Raw genomic sequence first — 20,145 nt, forward strand, 5'->3', positions numbered from 1 at the left:
ATTCACTAAAAGTGATGAAGGTTTTGTGCACCTCTTCCACAAACATGGTATACTTTGTTTGGGAGAATTGAAGGGAACATCTGTTACAAAATAATTGAATTTGAATGTTTCATTTCAATATATTCAACTTTACTTATAGCATTTAAATAAGCTAAAAGTATAGGTATTATTTGTTTCATTGGTAATGTTTAATTATTGAATGTATATCATAAGGAAGATACTTTTAGTAATATTTATTATGTTAAGCACATTTCAGGCATTTGCAAAAGGGAATTTCCTATCTTACATTGCACCACTTGTATTGATAGGAGTCAATGACATAAATGAGAATCTTGGGTAAACTGTTGTAATTGTTGGCAGTCAAGAACTGGACCTTTTGGGAAGGATAGTATTTATAAATTGAGGAGACTTAATAATGAAACTTTTTTTCCCTAAATGTAGGAATCACCTATTATTCTTAGAGATGGAAATGGCACAATCTATCCAATGGCAAAAGATTGTATGGGTGGGATACGAGACCCTGACTGGCTTGATCTTCCACCTATTAGTAGTCTTGGAATGGGTGTTCATTCCTTAACAAATCTTCCTGCTAACTCAACCATCAAAAAGAAAGCTGCTATTATCATTATGGCTGTTGAGGTAAAATATTTTCTTTGCTGACAAATTATGTGGGTTTTTTTCCTCTTGCTTTTATAAAGTTATGCTTAAAGCAGCCTCAAGTTTGATACTGATTGATATTTTCACTATTTGAAAGAAGCTAATTTCAACTGAAGATTGTCTTAGAAACATGAAAACATCAACAAATCTGCCAAGTAAAGTGAAAAACCTTTTTTGGGGGGTGCATGACTTCTGTATCAGGCTTTTAATTAGTAAGGTGTTTTTGGGCATTGATCTTGAAATGGTTACATTTTTATATCTGCTGTCACTGTGCAGTTTCATTTTTCTCATGGGTGCACAATTTTTCTCAGGGACCCAGCAGCTTGTTTTTGTTGAATGATCCCTGAGAATGCAATATTTTTTTATTTTTTTTTTTAATTATCTATTTGGAGCATGCACTAGGAAACTAGGAGAGGAAAGTGAAGGTTTTTTCACTTCAGTCACCTGTAGAGTTTTGTCCTCATCAATGATGTTGTATGAGTAGTTGTGCTGTGAATTTATATGTCATACTTGTAAAATCTTGTCAGTAATTTGTTAGTTCTGCTGCTACCCGGAGGTACTGTGTACCTGTTAGGCTGAGATTCATTTCACAGTGAAGGAGTACTCCATCATTATGGAAAAACTGGTTATATATGGAGTGAACCTCCCAGACTTTCAACAGCTTCTGTTCATTCACTTCTCAGCACATAAATCACTTGTTTAAAAAGAGCTAGATTGGAACTTGGTCGTGTAGATCCTTGGGCTTTTTCAGTTGTATCACTTTTCCCATGTTACATGGAGCTATGAAATGGAAGTAATCTATCTTAAGAATCCGACTGTGAAGACAAAGGAATGCTTTTGTGAGCCTAATGGCTTCTGCTGCTCCATTCCTTTTGCTTGTCTGTGCCTGAATGCACACAACTGTTTTTAACAGTGCTGTAGTTGAGATGATGCTTATTCTGAACAGCTCCTGCACTAACTTCCAGCAGTGTTGGGGATGAAGACCTTCCTATTAATTTCAAAATTAGAAGTATTTATGTAGCTTACATTTTTAAATTTCTAAAATTTAAATTTAAATTTACATTTTACATTTTAAAAAAGCTTACAAGCTTTTGTGCTTTACATTTCTAAAATATTTTATTCTTTTGAGTACAGAAACAAACATTGATGCAGCACATTCTTCGATGTGACTATGAGGCTTGCAGACAATACCTGATGAATCTTGAACAAGCAGTTGTCTTGGATCAGAATCCACAAATGCTGCAGACGTTCCTTGGCCATAGATGTGATGGAAACCGTAATATTCTGCATGCCTGTGTGTCTGTATGCTTTCCAACGAGCAACAAGGAAACGAAAGAGGAAGAGGGTGAGCTCAACAATATAATGAGAATAGTTTGAAAATAATCTTTTCATGAATTTTCAAGAAAATACGAAATAAAGGCTTCATTCTTCATATATGGGTATATTAAAATTTAGCACCTAAAATGTGCCCTGGCCTTTCAAAGACAACATTTTTATTACTTTCAAAAGGTTTCATGAGAATTTTATAAGAATTCAATAGTTAAGAGCACTAAGCTGTTTTTATTGATTGTAGAAACTCTTGACATTGACATGTTAGAAAAATACTCTTTTTATCTAAAACTATCTTTGTATCACTATTATCCCCTTTATATCACTAGTAAAATTTATGAAAAATGGTATTTAAAATTGTGAAGTGTTCTAGTATATGTTAAGACCTTTAAATAGAAATGCTACTTGTCATTGATATGTATTAAGAAATGTGGAAGAGCGACCTATTAATGGTAGTTACTGACACCATTTTTAAATGTCTGTTAAATACATTTATGTAAAAAGCATGTTAACAGAACAAGGTTGCTAAGTCAAGCACTCAAAAATTAGGCAGTGGCAGAATTAAGTTCACCCACGTGCTGTACATGGGTATGCATTGTGAAATGGTCTTTAATTACACCGTCATACTATTTTTTCCACAGGACTACCTCATTCAGTGCACAAGATGGACGGTGCTCACCGAATGGGTAGCTATTCAATATTTCTTTTTATCCTCATCATTCAGTGTGTGGCCCCATTCCTTACTCTTGCACGCCATACAAACCCTGCACTGAATAACGAATGAACTTCCTTGTGGGATTTTTGTATGGTGCTGTCATTGAATTTTAGTCATTTATAGACCTTAATTGTTCCTCATATCCCTATTTATAAAATGAGGGTAATGTGCAGCTTTCTCATCTCTTGCTCGGAGTTTTATTATAGCTTGAAGTTTTCCTGTATTCAAAGCTATTAACTAATTTTGAACGTTCTGTTTGAGAAGCCTAGGGCCTGATTTTGAGTAGGTGTTACTTCAAAACACTGAATTCTAGACCTGGATTAATCGTAGTTTTAGTTATGCTGTGAATGTTAATTATATCTGTGAGTCAGGCACCTTTTAGGTGTCCAGAAATGAGTACAATGTATCACAATAATTTGTAAAAATTTGTTTCACAAAGTTCTGTGTGCTGATAGATGTGGCAGAAATAGGTTCCAGTTTTCCAAAGTGATGTTCAGGGCATTAAGCACAACACAGTGTTCCCCCTTGACTTCCCAAGGTGTTGGTGCCTTAAACCACTCCCTAATGTTGCAGCAAACAAGGCATAAGCAGCCTGCTGTCTGTAGAACCCTTCATCTTTAGTGTGTCGTCCATCCTGTGCACTGATTGAGGCAGGGGTCTTGTTGCTGGGTGCAGGGCAGGTGGGGTGACAAAACAATCCGAAACAGAAAACCCAAACCAAAATAAAGAACACCTAACTGTGTAACTGAAGATTGCTTTACTATAAGCATGCACGGAAGTTGAAATAAGGATGCATAGGCAAATCTATTTTCTGACTTTTCCTAATTTGAGTGCTTGTCTTTGCAACCTTGACATTTTTTTCAGTAACTTCATTTGGGTGTAATTTAACTTTGTGAAAAACGAAAAACATGAACCTGATAGACTTGTAACACTCCTCTGCCTCTCTCTTTTTCCCTCATAAAACTTGTCCTTGAAGGAGATTCATATCTTTAGATTCAGGTCACATTTAGCTTCCACTGTAACTGTTAGTGATGGATATTAGGACAAGCTTATTTTCAGTTTGTCATCTGGAGGACAGTGGTGACTTACATTACTGTCTGTGAGTTACATGTTCATCTCTTAAACTGTAAAAGAAGTTTGATTTAGAAGTAAAGGCTTCAATTCCAGACATCCAGATATGATGTTTCTTTACAATTTCAGAATGTAGTACCAATTCCCAGCTAGTTCCTGCTTGAGATTCTTTGCTCTTGTTCATATAGATTTCTTAAGTGTCAGAAAGGAAATACTGACGGCAGGGATAAGTGTGGGTTTTTTGTTTGATTGGTTTTGGTGGGGTTTTTTGGTTTTTTGGTTTTGTTTTTTTTTGTTTTGTTTTTGTTTGTTTGTTTTTGTTTTTCTTTGTCACATCTTGTGCTTAGTTTTGCTATAGCTCCTGCAGTGTTAGATAAATGATAAATGAATTGCAGGAAAAGTGGCCCCAGACCTGCAAAGCTGGGGGAAAGCTGCTCTGTTTCTGTTAATTGGCATCTCCTCAGTCTTGCCAGTAGGAGGGATCTTGGGAAAAGCATGTCTAAAAAAAAGGTCCAAAGCGTGTCAAAACATTAAAAAGTTGTGATACTAAGTTTCAGCTAACATCACTGAACACATCAAAACTGGGAGTTTTTGCCTGGAGAGCTGGGGCAGATTTCATTAGACAGTAGAACAGCAAATCACCCATTAGAGCCAAAGCATTTACAACTGATGGTTCTCCAAAAACAAATGCTAGCTTTCTAAGTGGAACAGTGAAGATTCAGTTACAGATTACTTTGTCCACAACAGGTGAAACCTCTGCTGCAGAGAGTGGTTGTATTGCTTGAGGGATCACTCTCAACAGCTGTGAGTCCTTGTGTAAGGGGTCCAGAAGTGATGGGTCATGAGTTATGAGAGCTAGAGAAAGGAGTACAGCACAAATACAATGGAAATTAATTTACAGCTACGAATCAACTCGTAGCTAGGGACAGAAGAGTAGTATTCTCTCACTGCTAACTGTTGAATAGCTGTCTGCTTTGGATAGTTGGTGAACTTTGCCTAAGAAACCTGCACATGCTTGTGAACAAGCAAAACCTAGGATCTCTTTTACGTAGGGTAGTGATGAGTAGAAATATTTAAAGAATAAACTTACCATAACAGCAGACACACAGTCAGATTACCTTATTCTTTCATTCTTTGAATGAAAGGTATTAATAGTGCTTTTGTATTAAAAATAAAAAGAGGGGGAAAAAAACTGTCCAGGCCTTAATAGTGTCACTGGTGAAAATAAGTGTGCAGAGAATGGTAACTCTCAGTTTGAAAAGCCTTTGCATGAAAAGTGAGCAATGGCCCTCGCAACTTTGAGACATGCCTTGAAAAGAATGATGAGAGTCACTTCAAGGAATTACTTTTCTTTATACAGAAATACACCTTTTCCATCTAGTCTGTACCAAAACCTGGGTTTTTTTTAAAAAAATGTTCTGTATCTCACTTTAATATTCTATATCTGACTTGACAAAATTCGGTCCTCATTATGAGTAGAACCTGTAGGTGTTATAGTGCTTAGGGTTGTAGATATTAGAAGAAGTGCTAGTTTTTTGTAGTGTTAACTGATTGTACTGCCTTCTTATATGCCAAGCACAGTTCTCCTAAGCATGTTCATACCTAGAGTGTGTATATTAGAATTGCATACATTTGCATTATTCATGGATGCTCATTGTGAAGTATGGGTTTTTTCTTGTTCTCCTGGTCTGGTGTTTTGGTGTGGGTTGTTTTGTGGTTTTATTTGTTTGTTTTTGTGTGCTTTTTCCCTTCATTGTTGTTATTTGTGTTTAATTTGTTTTGTTTTCTTTGTTTTTATCAGTGTTTTTGAAGTCTTGACTCAGCAAGCGTCTAGAATTGGCTACATGATAGGACCTTGTCTGTTGATGATGCTGAAAGCTTAATCAGAATCATTGTTAAGCTCATCTGAAATAAAAATTTGTATATGAACCTAGTCTGTCTCTCTAAATGTTAAAAAAATTAGTGACATATTTTATACTCCTTTCTTATAATTTTCCCAAGTAAAATTTTAGCACTGACGCTTTTCTTAATTTTTCAGAAGCAGAGCGCTCTGAAAGGAACACATTTGCTGAAAGGCTCTCAGCTGTGGAAGCTATTGCAAATGCAATTTCTGTTGTGTCAAGTAATGGTCCAGGAAATAGGGCAGGATCATCAAGTAGCAGGAGGTAAACTGAGTAATGCTTTCTTCTTGTTTTCTGTCTGCTAATTTCTGTATTAACTACCAATCTGTTATTAATTCTTTTGTTTGGTGTAGTTTAGGAGTGGGCCTCAGTTGCTAGCTTAAAATTGGATTTCAATTCTTTAAGCACCAAACTAGAGCTCTAGTGGCTTTTTGAACCTTTTTTTGTGTGTGAACTAATGGTGGGATATTTCTAATCTAATCCTGTTTTCTGGGGTTGATGCTTTGTCTGTCAGTTGTGAAGTGGAGAAGTTCCTCCTCGTGGAGAAAGAGAATTTGAAGATAAGCTCTAGTGTTCTTTATGAGGAGGTATTAAGTATCACAGAACTACTGTGATAGTGACCAGGCTTGTTTTCAGAGAATTCCTGAGGGGGATGGTCACTTAATCAGAGGAATAATACTGAGAACAACATAACACCACTGGGGAAGAATTTAAGTTGATTCATTTTATTCTAAGCAGTCATTAAAAAGAAATTCTATCAAGACTCGTTTTTTATCCTTCCACTAACCTCTTCTTGTAGTTAGATTTTAAAAAGCAGTAGCAACAAGAGCAAATCCTTGCAAAAACTTAACACTCCTGGTAATGAGCTTGGGTTAAAAGTAATGTCAGATAGCAGTAAGAATGCGCATCTAGCTGCTGCCTGCACAGGGCAGTGCTGTGGTGCCTAGGGATGTGTTCTGGCCTCAGATCTGACTTGAAGCATTGCTGAGTGACTCCTCTTTCAAGGCTAAAACATTCTGGTACAACAAAATGTAAAGAAAAATAGCTGGTCTCATTCTTGTTTATGCTGAAATTAAACAGTGATAAGAGTTTGGGAGATGGGAGTTTGGTTTTCTTTTTCAGTGTGAATTTTTTCTTGAATACGTTCTAATTATGAATGAAAATGAGAGCCTTTCTGGCTTGGTTTTGTATTTAGTTTGAGATTAAGGGAAATGATGAGAAGATCTTTGAGAGCTGCTGGATTGGGCAGACATGAAGCTGGTGCTTCGTCAAGTGATCACCAGGACCCAGTTTCTCCACCAATAGCTCCTCCCAGCTGGGTTCCAGATCCTCCTGCAATGGATCCAGGTAAGTCTGCTCATCTATCACATTAGACTGTAGGAGAGATTTGATAAAAAACCAATGGCTTTTAAGGTGAATAATAACTTAATTTAGTCTCACACTGAAATCTGTCTAATGCCATTGATGTGTGTAGCAGGTGTTCATTGAGATAACTTTAAGAGTTTACTGAAGACTTAACAGCTGTTTTTAAATCCAGTATGTGGCTTTTTATGCTGGTGTCAAACTGCTGGGAAGTCTGCTTTGTAATGCTGAGTTACATTACAGACCTAGGAATGTGGCCGTTTGTGGGAAAAATTACCAGATAAATACAGAAAACCTGCAGTGTGTTAGACATTGCAGCAAGAGCATGTTGTTAGGGATGTTTTTATGTATTGATATACATCCTGCTGTTCTGTTTACTGAAAGATGGTGACATTGATTTTATCCTGGCCCCCGCTGTGGGATCTCTTACCACAGCAGCGACTGGCACCGGCCAAGGACCCAGCACCTCCACAATACCAGGTGAGGACATCCTGCTTATATGATTATGCTTTAGAACAAAACTTATCTCAAAAGCTGTCTTTGCTTGCACAGACTTTCTGCATATGAAAATGCCTCTTATCAGATGAAGATTGGATTGAAGCAGAATTTCTCGAGTGTGCAGAAAGTAAATGAAGCACCATACTATGTTTTATGTAAATACATGGAGAGTGACAAATACATAGAATTATGGTAATCAGCATGAAATTTGGATTAGTCTGTATTTCAAATATAATTTGGAACTGAAATTTACAGTACTTCAGTGAAGTATTGCTGAAACCACTGAGTGGTCAAGTTACCAGCTACTCACCCCGGTGAATTACTTGCTTTTAGCAGGTAGTCATTTTTTGAGGAAAAACTGTTTCTCTGCAATTTTTTTTCCTTACTACAGGTCCTTCTACAGAACCCTCTGTAGTAGAATCGAAGGATCGGAAGGCAAATGCTCATTTCATACTGAAATTGCTGTGTGATAGTGTTGTTCTACAGCCTTATCTTCGAGAATTGCTGTCAGCTAAGTAAGGATTTTCATATGAGTTCTCACTATCCTTAGAAATATTACCGTAATCAATTGCATAGAAGCCTTTTTAAAAAGGTTACAAAAAAGGTCTGTTAAAATTGAGAATGTTAGACTGCAGCTGTATTGTGTCCTGCCATCCTTTAAAAGGATGTCTGTTTCAGAGAAATAAAATAAACAAGAGTGCTTATTCACTCTGTGGTTTTTCTGTTTGCACAGGATCAGCAGTGCTAAGTTTTCATATATTTGCATCCTACATCTCCTGTTGAGATGTAAATGAAAAAATTCAATGTTTTAACTTGTCTGTTGGGGTTTTTTTTGCCTAGGGATGCGAGAGGCATGACACCATTTATGTCAGCAGTCAGTGGCCGGGCATATCCTGCTGCAATTACAATTCTTGAAACTGCACAGAAAATTGCTAAAGGTACAACAGTTTTAGTAATTGTTAGTGTGTAGTTTCCTTCTAAACTTTGGCATGTGTTCAGAGTCATTACTAACGCTGTAGATTGCTGCATGTTTTGGAAATTTTGCTATTATGGAGTATATTTCTCTTTTGCTGTTTGTATATTGCAGTAGATTTCTATGAATGTTATTATGTTCTTTATAGTCTTTTTGGCATTAAGGTGGATTAAGTGGATTAAGGTGCTATTTTTTGGTAGAACAAATGTATCACATGGAACTTCTTTCTTGAAATTGAAAAAACCTGATATGATACAGTGATATGCTAAGCTAGACCCTGTTCCTGAAAAGACTTATACAAACAAATATTTTGTGACTCTCTTTTAATGTTGGTATTTATTTTTTTAGGAGAAGTATGTGAAATTGAATTTGAGGAAAAACTCAAGCACATTAGACCTTGTCACACCACAGTTCTGTAGGACTTTGTGTGCGACAAGAATACTCCTTTTAAGAATATGTTCCATAATCCTTCAAAATGGTGATTCATTGAATTGATTAAAATACTAGCGAATTTAAAACTGGGGAAGAGATAATGGTTGTGTTTTTCAGTCAGGAATTTACAGTGGCTTCTATAAGAAATAATATGACAAGCAGAAAGTTTTCTCAAAAAGCTGTAGCAGGTTTTATTCAAACTTCTAATGCCGTATGAGGTTTTGTAATGGCAAGCATCTGCCAAGAATGGATTCTTTTGGTGGGTTTTTTTGAGGTTTTTTTCGGGAGGTTTTTTTTAACACTTTCATTCTATTATTTTAGCTGAAGCAACTTCCAGTGAAAAAGAAGATGATGTGTTTATGGGAATGGTTTGTCCTTCCGGTACAAATCCAGATGACTCTCCTTTGTATGTTTTGTGTTGTAATGATACATGCAGTTTTACCTGGACTGGTGCAGAACATATTAATCAAGTAAGCTTTTTTTAAAAAAGCAAATAGGAATGTGTTTCATGTATTGTGTTACATAGGGTCTACTAATCTGATTTTTAAATTATTAATTTCACTGTTTAAATTACTGTAATTTTTAAGTCAGGTGTAGTTATTGTCTCCCCAAACTGATACATAGCCTCAAAGCTACTGTGTTCCTCACAGCATGGTTATTACTGGGTGTGGCTTTTCTCCTCTGGCTAACTTTGGCAAGAATTTTGATGGACATGGTTCTTTGAAGACACTGACTATTCTAGCTTAACAACTAAGTTTCACTTGCTAGGATTGACCTAGGTTTAGGCATCAGTTTAAACAAGTGCAGTTTTATTGTAACCTGAAATACTATGAGATTGCAAGCACTGTAAGGAAAAGCTATACAATATATATTTTTTCTTTTCTTTTCTTTTAGGATATATTCGAATGCCGAACCTGTGGCCTGTTGGAATCACTTTGTTGTTGTACAGAATGTGCAAGGGTCTGTCACAAAGGACATGACTGCAAGTAAGTATTGTGTTCCATTTCTTATAATTAAAACATATTTTGTGGTTTCTTTTGTTTACTAATACTTAATAAATATTTTCTTTGTTTGAAGTGTTCCAAACTTAGAGAACAGAAGGTTAATGAAATAGTTTTTCATCTCCTCTATAAGGTTTATTTAATAGGTTAGAATTGAAAGAGTAACCTGAAGTGGTTTTGTACTTTCCAATTGGTATTTAGAATAAATGAATAATTCTCATAGTGTGTAATGTTGTGAGAACATTATATCTAAATAATACTGTGTTTTTTTCATTTTGGGTGCCCCTCAGAGTTTTATGAATCCCAATGACAGATCATTCTTGTGAATTTTTGGAAAGAAATGTAGGATATTAATATTTTAAAAGTCAGCTGTAACAAATGAAAAAGTGAGCAACAACCAAGAAACCTCAGATCAACCTGGCCTAAAGCTTTGAAGCTGCATGCTTTCTGTGCTGTTGTTGCAGGGTGTAAAAGTTAATATTCTAGCTGTAGTAAGCTAATAAATACAATTATAAAGATATTCTCAGCACTGTAATAGCTACTGAGATTTTACTGCATATCATGAGTATTTTCAGCTTAACTTTCTTGGATCAGGCTGGTTTAGGGAAGAATAAATGATCTTCAATGAGTTTTACTAAGACAGTATGAAAAGCTCTGTAGCAAAACTTCCCTTTTAAGATGAGTGTAGGAAACATGGATGACAGGCATCAAGTGCTACCACATATAAAATCTGTATTTCTCTTTTTTAAGCTAGGTTTTGGCATTTTGCTACTATCAGAAACAAAAAACTCCAGAAGGAGTCTAAGAGTGTATACTAACAACCTCAGCTTGTGTAGAAAAGATTTGGTATGTTACTGAACAGTGCTGCAGTTCACCTTTTCTATTTCTTGTAGGCTCAAACGAACATCACCAACAGCCTACTGTGATTGCTGGGAAAAGTGCAAATGTAAAACACTAATTGCTGGACAAAAGTCTGCTCGCCTTGATCTCCTTTACCGCCTGCTCACCACCACAAATCTTGTTACCATGCCAAATAGCAGGCAAGTTCATATTAGCATTGACTAGGGCAGAATTTTTAAAATTATTTTGTAAATATATGTGGTATATCCTATTTCCACTAACAATTTTTTCATTACAGGGGAGAACATCTTCTGTTGTTTTTAGTACAGACAGTTGCCAGGCAAACTGTAGAACACTGCCAGTACAGACCACCTAGAATCAGGGAAGATCGTAATCGTAAAACTGCAAATCCTGAAGGTAAGAGCTGTTTCAGTGAAATAAATGGCAAATTCTATATTTCAGTACCTCTGCCTTACACTTTCCTGTTTCTTTTATTTTGTTTTGTCTTTCTAGATTCTGATATGCCTGATCATGATTTAGAACCTCCTCGTTTTGCCCAGCTAGCTCTGGAACGTGTTTTACAAGACTGGAATGCCCTGAAATCCATGATCATGTTTGGCTCCCAGGAAAATAAAGACCCGTGTGTATCTACACATAGTTGTTGATGTAAAGTTTGATCTGATATTTGACACCTGCTGGCTTATATAAATTTATTTCCTTTCTTTTTGTTTTTTCCAAGTCTTAGTGCAAGCAGTAGGATAGGTCATCTTCTGCCTGAAGAGCAAGTTTACCTTAATCAGCAAAGTGGAACTATTCGCTTGGACTGTTTTACACACTGTCTTATTGTGAAATGTACAGCAGACATTTTGGTAAGGACTCTTAGCCATGTTTTACATAGGTTTTTTGAATAATACCATATTATGAAGTATCTCAGGTCATGTACTTGGAACCTAATTTGAAAATAACTTCAAGTTAATCTTGCTTTTGTAAATTTATACTGTTACGACTGTGATCTCCCTTTGAGTCTTAGTCTCTCTTGTTTCATGCTTCAAAATTGCACACAATGAATGAGTTGCAATAATCTCTTTCTTCAGCTCTTAGATACTTTGCTGGGTACTCTGGTGAAGGAATTGCAAAACAAGTATACACCAGGACGCAGAGAAGAAGCTATTGCTGTTACAATGAGATTCCTGCGTTCTGTGGCAAGAGTGTTTGTCATTCTTAGTGTGGAGATGGCTTCCTCCAAAAAGAAAAAGTAAGTGATGAAGATGTGTGTTGATTGTGGTGGTTTTTTCTTTATTTACATTTCTTTTTTCTTATAAAATGAGCTGATAAAAATCAACAATAGGCCGAAACATCTGAATGATTTTGTGTTGTTTAGACAGATTTGGAAAGCTGCACAATAGCTGCTGGTATGTCATGTAACTTCTTAATGCAGTGCTTGTTAAACTTACATGTTCATACCAAACCTTTTGTTTACAGTGTTAGGGTTTTTGGAAATAGGTTTTTTAAACATATTAAAATCACAGTGTATGGTTGTTTGTCAGTAGTAGATTTAGATATCCAGCCTTAATCTTGAATTATTGAATTATATGTTTTTCACTGACTTGAATAGGTGCATATTGTTTATATAAATACAAGTACATGTATCTCTTAGAGATAATTTTTTGAGAAAAAAAAATTAGGACAATTAATATTGCCATAAAGTTTTTTGGGAAAAAAGGATGCATTTGACATTAATCTTTCTGTATTTTTCCACCAGCAATTTTATTCCACAGCCAATTGGAAAATGTAAACGTGTATTCCAGGCATTATTGCCCTATGCTGTTGAAGAGTTGTGCAATGTAGCAGAATCTCTAATTATTCCAGTCAGGATGGGAATTGCACGTCCTACAGCACCCTTTACCCTTGCTAGCACTAGTATAGATGCCATGCAGGGAAGTGAAGAACTGTTTTCTGTGGAGCCTCTGCCACCCAGACCATCATCTGACCAGTCTAGCAGGTAAAACTTGTTAAAGCTTACTATCTGTTCTTTTCAAACACTTCTTAAAGGTGGTTTTATTTTGGAGTTTTTGTTAGTTTTTCATTAAGTGATATCCAGAGGTCCAAATCTACTTTTTTTGAGGATTTATTTTTATATATTTTTCTTTTAAGTTCCAGTCAATCTCAGTCATCCTACATAATAAGGAATCCTCAGCAAAGACGAATCAGCCAGTCACAACCAGTTCGTGGCAGGGATGAAGAACAAGATGATATCGTTTCAGCTGATGTAGAAGAGGTCAGTTTTCTTTTTTGTACTTTGTTTTTTCTTCTCAATGTGGCACACCGAATGCATTAGTCAATGCTTTAACATCTGAACCTGAAATCCTTGCATCTGATTTGAAAAAGGTGTTAAGTAGTACTTGGTGAAATCTTACAGTGCTGTAAGCATTTTTAATAGAACTTAATAATTGTTGTTTTCTATTTTCTCCTTGTTAAAAAAGATATAGTCTTTCAGCACATGGCAGCTGTTATGTAGATTTGGTTAGAGAGCTAGAGGGCTTTTTAGGCAGATGATACCTCTTCAGTATTTAGAAGCTGTTTATCAGTTTCATAGTCAGTTTTATCCTTGCAGCATTAAAATCTAATGTCCAGGGCTGTTTTATTTGTGTATGTGATTTTTTTTCCCCCCCACAACACCATAAACTGTGTAGCCATGTACAGCTGCTGTGGCTGTAAGTTCATTTTTTGTTCACATCAGTTCAATTTTGAGGTAATCTTTCTAAGATCCGTTTTTTTAAATCAGACTTTGCACTTTGTTTTGGAAAACACATAGATGCTCTGATATTAAAGATAGTCTGGCATAACATTACGATCTCTTTCCAGGTTGAGGTGGTTGAGGGGGTGGCTGGTGAAGAAGACCATCATGATGAACAGGAAGAACATGGTGAAGAAAATGCTGAAGCAGAAGGACAGCATGATGAGCATGATGAGGATGGTATGTATAATGTACATCCTGCACATTCACTGCTTGAGTGAGAAAACTATGCATGAAGAAGAAAAGCATCTTTGGGGTCACCAGTGATAATGATTTGGGAGATTTGCATGAGTAGAGAAAATCCAAGGGTTCCAGACTGCTCATATTACAGAAGGAGATGTGTAAAATTAGAGACAACATGTAGTAGACAAGTACATGAATTTTTTTTGGTTGAGAAGAAAATACTACATTCCCAAAGGTATCAGATGTTATTATGTTCTTGGTTAACAATGTATTTTATCTTTTGTATTTGCTACTGTAAAACATTGTTGACAGTTGGGCCAGTGTCAAACCATGACAATGGCAGGTGTGTTCTCAAAAGCAATTTGAATCCTGGCAAGGTAGTTCTCAAACTAATCACAAAGTACTAAATTATGGTTCAATATTTTGTAGGCATAATTAATCCTATATGAAAATGTTTGAAATTAATATGACTTGTCTTGTATTACTTAGTTTGGGATTAGATGACCCAAATCTATGATTTTAAAAAAAGTTACCTTCTTCACTTCCTGACTGTTTTTTGTGTTTCCAGTCAATCCATTTACAGTACAGTAAATCTGTTTACTGATTTGCTGAATATTCAAACATTTCATTCTTAAAGCTTAACACTGGAATAGAACCTGTATATTTAATAGTTTTTTTTAAGTTTTCAAGTATTTCTTAAATACTAGTTGAAACAGCATATGGTAAATTGTCTTAGTACATGTGTATGAAGAGTTCTGGAGTCTTTTTGCTGGAGTGACTTATTTTGAATCCTAAAAGCCTTTATTTTCACTGTGTGTTGAATGTACATGTACAGTGCAGAGTGAGAGTGGGTGGCTAATTGCTGGAAAATAAGAAAACATGCTCCAGGTATTGTTGAGTGTCTGCACTGCTTTTATGACCCCCCTGCATATCCATTAGCTTACTTTATAGTTAAGAGTGTCTGGGGTTTGTTTCTGTCTTACATGAGTCACTACTGTGTTTACAGTTTTGTCTTCTGAACATGTTTTATCCATTGTTTTATAGGCAGTGATATGGAGTTGGATTTGCTAGCTGCTGCTGAAACAGAAAGTGACAGTGAGAGTAACCACAGTAACCAGGACAATGCCAGTGGGCGCAGAAGTGTTGTCACTGCAGCTACTGCTGGGTCAGAAGCAGGTAAACCTTTGGGTCTAATCTAGCTGGTTAAATTTAGATACTAGGAGTAAATACACTCCTCCTTCCCCAGATTTCCTGTTTTTCCTTTGCTGTAATAGTAAGGTACTGTGCAGACTTTCTGGAAAAGGAAATGCATTGAGAGGTGACCTACATTTTTTTGCTCTTACAGAGCCTCTGCATGTGTTAGAAATTACCTTGTGCTCTTGTGTAGTGAAATGAAATGTTCTCACTGATTTTTAAGTGTAGAAGTTTAAAACAATGGTTTATGGTTTAAATCAATACACAAAATATGGGCACTCATTGTACAGGTTTTTGAGAGCAACTGCCTTACTGTCCAATTTGGAAACACAGTTTTTAGAATTTTTTTCCTAGGGGTAGATGCAATAAAGAATTTTTAAATCGAATTACTTCTTAATTTATATTTTGAAGTGTAAGTAGTCATACTGCTTTTTCATCCCACCTGTGGAGAATAGGCAGTATGTTATAAGGATAATTTATTGAATATTTTCAGTAATGGTACTTGAACCTTTTTAGGATAGTGTAGTTTCTCATGGAAGAAGTCTACTGTGCTGGCATGATACATGTATACATGCACAGGTGTGGAGCTGTCAGTTACTGCTTTTTGTTCTCAACAGGAGCTAGCAGCGTTCCAGCATTTTTTTCTGAAGATGACTCTCAGTCAAATGATTCCAGTGACTCAGATAGCAGCAGCAGTCAGAGTGATGACATAGAGCAGGAGACCTTCATGCTTGATGAGCCTCTGGAGCGAACCACAAATAGCTCCCATGCTAATGGTGCCGCACAGGCTCCCCGTTCCATGCAATGGGCTGTACGGAATACTCAAAACCAGAGGACTACCAGCACAGCTCCGTCTAGTACATCAACCCCAGCAGGCAAGTCTGAGTGAATTGCATGCATGAATGCCAGCTAGCTCTGGCTTTGTTCCATCCTCTGCTTTTTTTTATTCTCTTAAGGGTGAAATCTTATCTCTTTGTTGTACTGCTGGCCTACCTTGACTGTTCCAGTTCTAGTTTTGAATTTAAAAAAAGGAAAAGATCTGTTGAACTTAAGATCTGAGTATGCTTACTGTAGTTAGTAATTATTTGCTAGTTACACTTGTGATGTCAGTAATATTTACCAGTTTATTTCTGTAAATCTTAATGAAATCAATCAATACACAAATGACATAACAAAGATTAAACGAGTTCATTAATGTCATCTTTTTTTTTTTTATTTCTAGCAAGTTCAGCAGGCTTGATTTATATTGATCCCTCAAACCTACGTCGAAGTGGTACCATCAGTACCAGTGCTGCAGCAGCTGCTGCAGCGCTTGAAGCCAGCAATGCAAGCAGCTATTTAACATCTGCAAGCAGCTTAGCAAGAGCATACAGTATTGTGATACGGCAGATATCTGATCTGATGGGTCTGATCCCCAAATACAATCACTTAGTATATTCCCAGATTCCAGCTGCAGTGAAGCTGACTTATCAAGATGCAGTTAACTTGCAGGTAAGAACATGGAAATTTTTGTAGAAAAAACATGATTTCGATACAACTGGGGTTTTTTAGGTAAAATTATAGAATTATTGAGATTTAAAGTGACCTCTGCATATTGACTAGACTAAATTTGAGGATCAACAGGCACAGGCTGCTCAGGACTGTCTGGTTAGGTTTTGAATATCTCCAAGCATGGAGATTCCATAGCTGTTCTGAGCAACCTGATAAACGTTTGACAGCTCTCACAGTGAAAGAGGATTTTTCTTGAGTTTAAAGGGACTTAGCAAGTATTTCAGTTTGTACCTGTTGCCACTTGTCCATTCATTGAGTATCACTAAGAATCTGGCTTTTTGTACTTCATACCTTTTAATCAGGTATTTGTACACACTGATAAGATCCTCCTGAGTTTGTTTTGTCAGTGCAAAGTGTGCTAGCATTCTCAGCCTCTTCTTATGTTAGAAGAGAGTGTGGGTTAAAGTAACTGTGGTTACTTATTTCATTAAATTGGTAGTACTTCACATACATATATTCTTTCAAAAAAAGAAACTTAAGTTGATTATGTTTAAGCAATGTCTGACTGGTATTTAATTAATAGTTAAGTCAGAATTGACTAGGGATTTCTGATAGGCATCTATTGCCATATTCTGTTGGATATGGAGTGTTGAGTCTCTATAAGAAAGTTACAAAGGGCCAAATAATTAAATGAGATAAAATATTTGTATAGGTAAATGTGCTGTTCACTGTCCCTTCCTTCAGAGACATGGTCATCTTTTCCATGTTACACACATATTTTTTCTATAGTACTCTTGATTGTCTGTTTTTGAAAGTCTGTGTAAAATGCATCTGTAGAGAAAATACATGTCAGACAGCAGTCTTCCACTTTGTGTATAGACATTAGTTTCAAAGACTGACAAGGCAGGAGGGACTCCAGAGTGTTCAGAAAGTGTGTATCAACTTGTACTTGGGCATAGTGTATAGGGTAAAATTATGTACTGAATTTAGTATAGGAGACAGCTGTCAGAATAACACAGCTGTGGGGGGGCAGGAAATCAAGGGATGCTATTTTCTGTTAGTAGTGCTGTGCAGGGATGTGGAAACCTGCTGACAATATATTTACTTGTAACTGAGCCACATGGTATTTGTATGACTCTGTTTTCACAGTGTGATGGTAAGAAAAAACTTCAGATTAGGGAGAGAAAGGTTAGAAAGATATTCTGGGATCAAACACTAGGATAAACAAACAGGGAAGGAAATGAGTGTAGTTTTCTTATGGAGGAGGCTAAAACAATTTTCTGTTCAGGAGATTCTTAATGGGAAAAGTGAACAGGAGATCTGTCCAGCTGAGGCAGCAAGAGGTTTGTATTAGCACAGGAAAGCTGAACAGTGGAGATTTCTTTGGACACAGAAAGGGGGTTGAGACAGAATTTTGTTAATTTAGTGGATTAGAAGTATGAGGGATGTTTTTGAAGACCAGAATGCAGAGGAATGAAGAAAGCAGACTGATGTTAGATCCAAAAAATCCAACAAGGTCAACGGAATTACCCAATGGCAAGAAAAGCACGCTGCATAGCCAGTAGTGGGAACAGGTGAAAACCAAGAGGAGACCAGGAAGTGAGACTTGTATGCAGACATAGTTCTCTGTGCAGGCCTTAACTTTGTCTTCACTGAGTAATTGGCAAGGGGTGAAGAATGGTGAAAGATCTGGCTGATGAATTTCACAGTGGGATGAAGGCTGTTAAAGCTCATAGAAAGTCAGCAACTAAGCTGAAATTGGCAAGTTGTGAGTACCTGGGAGATGCTGAGTGATCATAAGGGGAGGTGTAGAAGAGATGCCCGAAAGAGAGAGAGATGGTAAGAATGCTTTATAGATAGCAAAGTGTTAAGTGATGAGAGCTGCATACCACCACAATAAAATAGCGGTCTCATCAGAGCTCTCAGAAACGTATCATCGGTAATTCTTGAGCATGGTTTTACAGCCTCTTTGTAATCAATCAGGAAGACTTCATTCTTGTAATCTAGTTCTGTTGTTTGCAAAACCAATTAAATCTCATTTTCTATAGAATTACGTGGAAGAAAAGCTTATTCCTACTTGGAATTGGATGGTCAGTATCATGGACTCCACTGAAGCTCAGCTGCGTTATGGTTCGGCATTATCATCCGCTGGTGATCCTGGGCACCCAAATCATCCTCTCCATGCTTCTCAGAACTCAGCTAGAAGGGAAAGGATGACAGCCCGTGAGGAAGCCAGCTTGAGAACACTTGAGGGAAGAAGGTATGAAAATAGTTTGATTACTGCATGCAATATGAATTACCAGTTTTATAGTTAAATGTTATTCACAGACATCTTAGGAATCTAATTTTGCAGCACTGGAATGTAGCTACTGTTTTGATTTAAGTTGGCTTCCTGTGTTGGTGCTACTATTTGGTTTATTTTGACATACTAGATTCATCTTGAGCATTAACTGTTTACAATGTACTGCGTCGGAACTGCTCGTTCTATGCTTGTAGCTTGTTACCACTATTTTCATATGGAGTTCATTGAGATATAAATGTTCAAATACAAGGCTTATAAATAAAGTATGTGTTTACCTGTGATGCCTGATGTCTCTGTATTCAATCCTTTTCCCTCACTAGACGTGCTACTTTACTCAGTGCTCGTCAGGGAATGATGTCAGCACGTGGTGATTTCCTGAACTACGCACTGTCCTTGATGCGTTCCCACAACGATGAGCACTCAGATGTTCTTCCTGTTCTAGATGTCTGCTCACTAAAGCATGTAGCATATGTTTTTCAAGCCCTTATTTATTGGATTAAAGCAATGAATCAACAGACAACATTGGATACTCCTCAGCTGGAAAGGAAAAGGTATTGAGGTTGACTCCTAGAAACAAAACTTAAATAAAACTGGCGTAAGCCCTTTTGTTTCAGTCATTGGCATTGTTCCTCAGCAACTTATATAAATATGTGCATTAATCTGAATGTCTGTGTGTGGATGTGTGTAGTAACATACTAGAAAAAGAATTTCTATAATGGTATGTAATGTGTGTTTGATAAGCCTGTTGCAGTACTCTCTTCACTTCTTTTTATGCTGTAAAATGCTTTCTTACTGTTGAAACTTGAGTTGGATTTTTAACTCCAGTTTAAAAGACTAGGCAGTAGCAGTGCCTCTAGAAGCACTCAGGACAATTTCTCAGTTAATGATGTGAGACATGCATTTGGCATGATAACTTAGATAGTTGTCAAACATGTTAGAGATGACATTGGAGAAAATATCATTGTCCGATATAATGGGCTTTGAGGTTTTGTTTCCATTTGGTCATGTGCATTTTGAGACTCACCTGATATTTAACACACAGTAGGGAAATCAAAAGCTGAAAATATCCTTGAGTTGAAAAACTGCTATTTCAACTATGGCATTTTACAAGGTACATTTATTATTTTTTTAAAATGTTTTAGGATTTCTTTTTATATTTTTTTTTCATTTAAATGCCAGTTAATGCCAATAGAAATGTCCACATGTTGGCAGTCCACAACATCTGTTCTCATTTCTTACTAGGTTTTTAGGTAATGTACTAAGCAGTCCTAGTCAGCAGTTAAATGCAGATCTTTGCCCCTTTCTGCTCCTGATTTTCAATACTGCAGGTCAAACTTACCTTTCCATTTTCTCTACAAATTTAGTAACTGTAAAATATGATATATTGATATCTTAGATG

The 20,145-nt window shown here is 36.5% G+C and overlaps 1 protein-coding gene across 2 annotated transcripts in view; it reads left to right on the forward strand.

Moving 5' to 3' along the window:
- UBR5 (ubiquitin protein ligase E3 component n-recognin 5) overlaps positions 1–20,145 on the forward strand; it is an 85,033-nt gene that overhangs the window by 51,649 nt on the left and 13,239 nt on the right. Inside the window, exons 20-42 of one of the 2 annotated variants that reach the window (XM_014255144.2) lie at positions 442–639; positions 1,792–2,002; positions 2,628–2,672; positions 5,811–5,937; positions 6,869–7,020; positions 7,420–7,515; positions 7,925–8,048; positions 8,374–8,471; positions 9,260–9,408; positions 9,833–9,924; positions 10,833–10,979; positions 11,078–11,196; positions 11,293–11,419; positions 11,519–11,648; positions 11,874–12,034; positions 12,542–12,781; positions 12,934–13,057; positions 13,645–13,756; positions 14,804–14,935; positions 15,571–15,828; positions 16,176–16,444; positions 18,493–18,704; positions 19,067–19,297. In XM_014255144.2, the coding sequence (XP_014110619.1) occupies positions 442–639; positions 1,792–2,002; positions 2,628–2,672; positions 5,811–5,937; positions 6,869–7,020; positions 7,420–7,515; positions 7,925–8,048; positions 8,374–8,471; positions 9,260–9,408; positions 9,833–9,924; positions 10,833–10,979; positions 11,078–11,196; positions 11,293–11,419; positions 11,519–11,648; positions 11,874–12,034; positions 12,542–12,781; positions 12,934–13,057; positions 13,645–13,756; positions 14,804–14,935; positions 15,571–15,828; positions 16,176–16,444; positions 18,493–18,704; positions 19,067–19,297 (3,554 nt within the window). The remainder of the gene's footprint in view (positions 1–441; positions 640–1,791; positions 2,003–2,627; positions 2,673–5,810; positions 5,938–6,868; positions 7,021–7,419; positions 7,516–7,924; positions 8,049–8,373; positions 8,472–9,259; positions 9,409–9,832; positions 9,925–10,832; positions 10,980–11,077; positions 11,197–11,292; positions 11,420–11,518; positions 11,649–11,873; positions 12,035–12,541; positions 12,782–12,933; positions 13,058–13,644; positions 13,757–14,803; positions 14,936–15,570; positions 15,829–16,175; positions 16,445–18,492; positions 18,705–19,066; positions 19,298–20,145) is intronic. The other variant, XM_005516979.3, reaches the window with a different exon arrangement.

Source organism: Pseudopodoces humilis, chromosome 1 (genome assembly GCF_049639895.1).
Source record: "Pseudopodoces humilis isolate 2021_Gansu_Grassland_sample_001 chromosome 1, ASM4963989v1, whole genome shotgun sequence".
NCBI classification, from domain to species: domain Eukaryota; kingdom Metazoa; phylum Chordata; class Aves; order Passeriformes; family Paridae; genus Pseudopodoces; species Pseudopodoces humilis.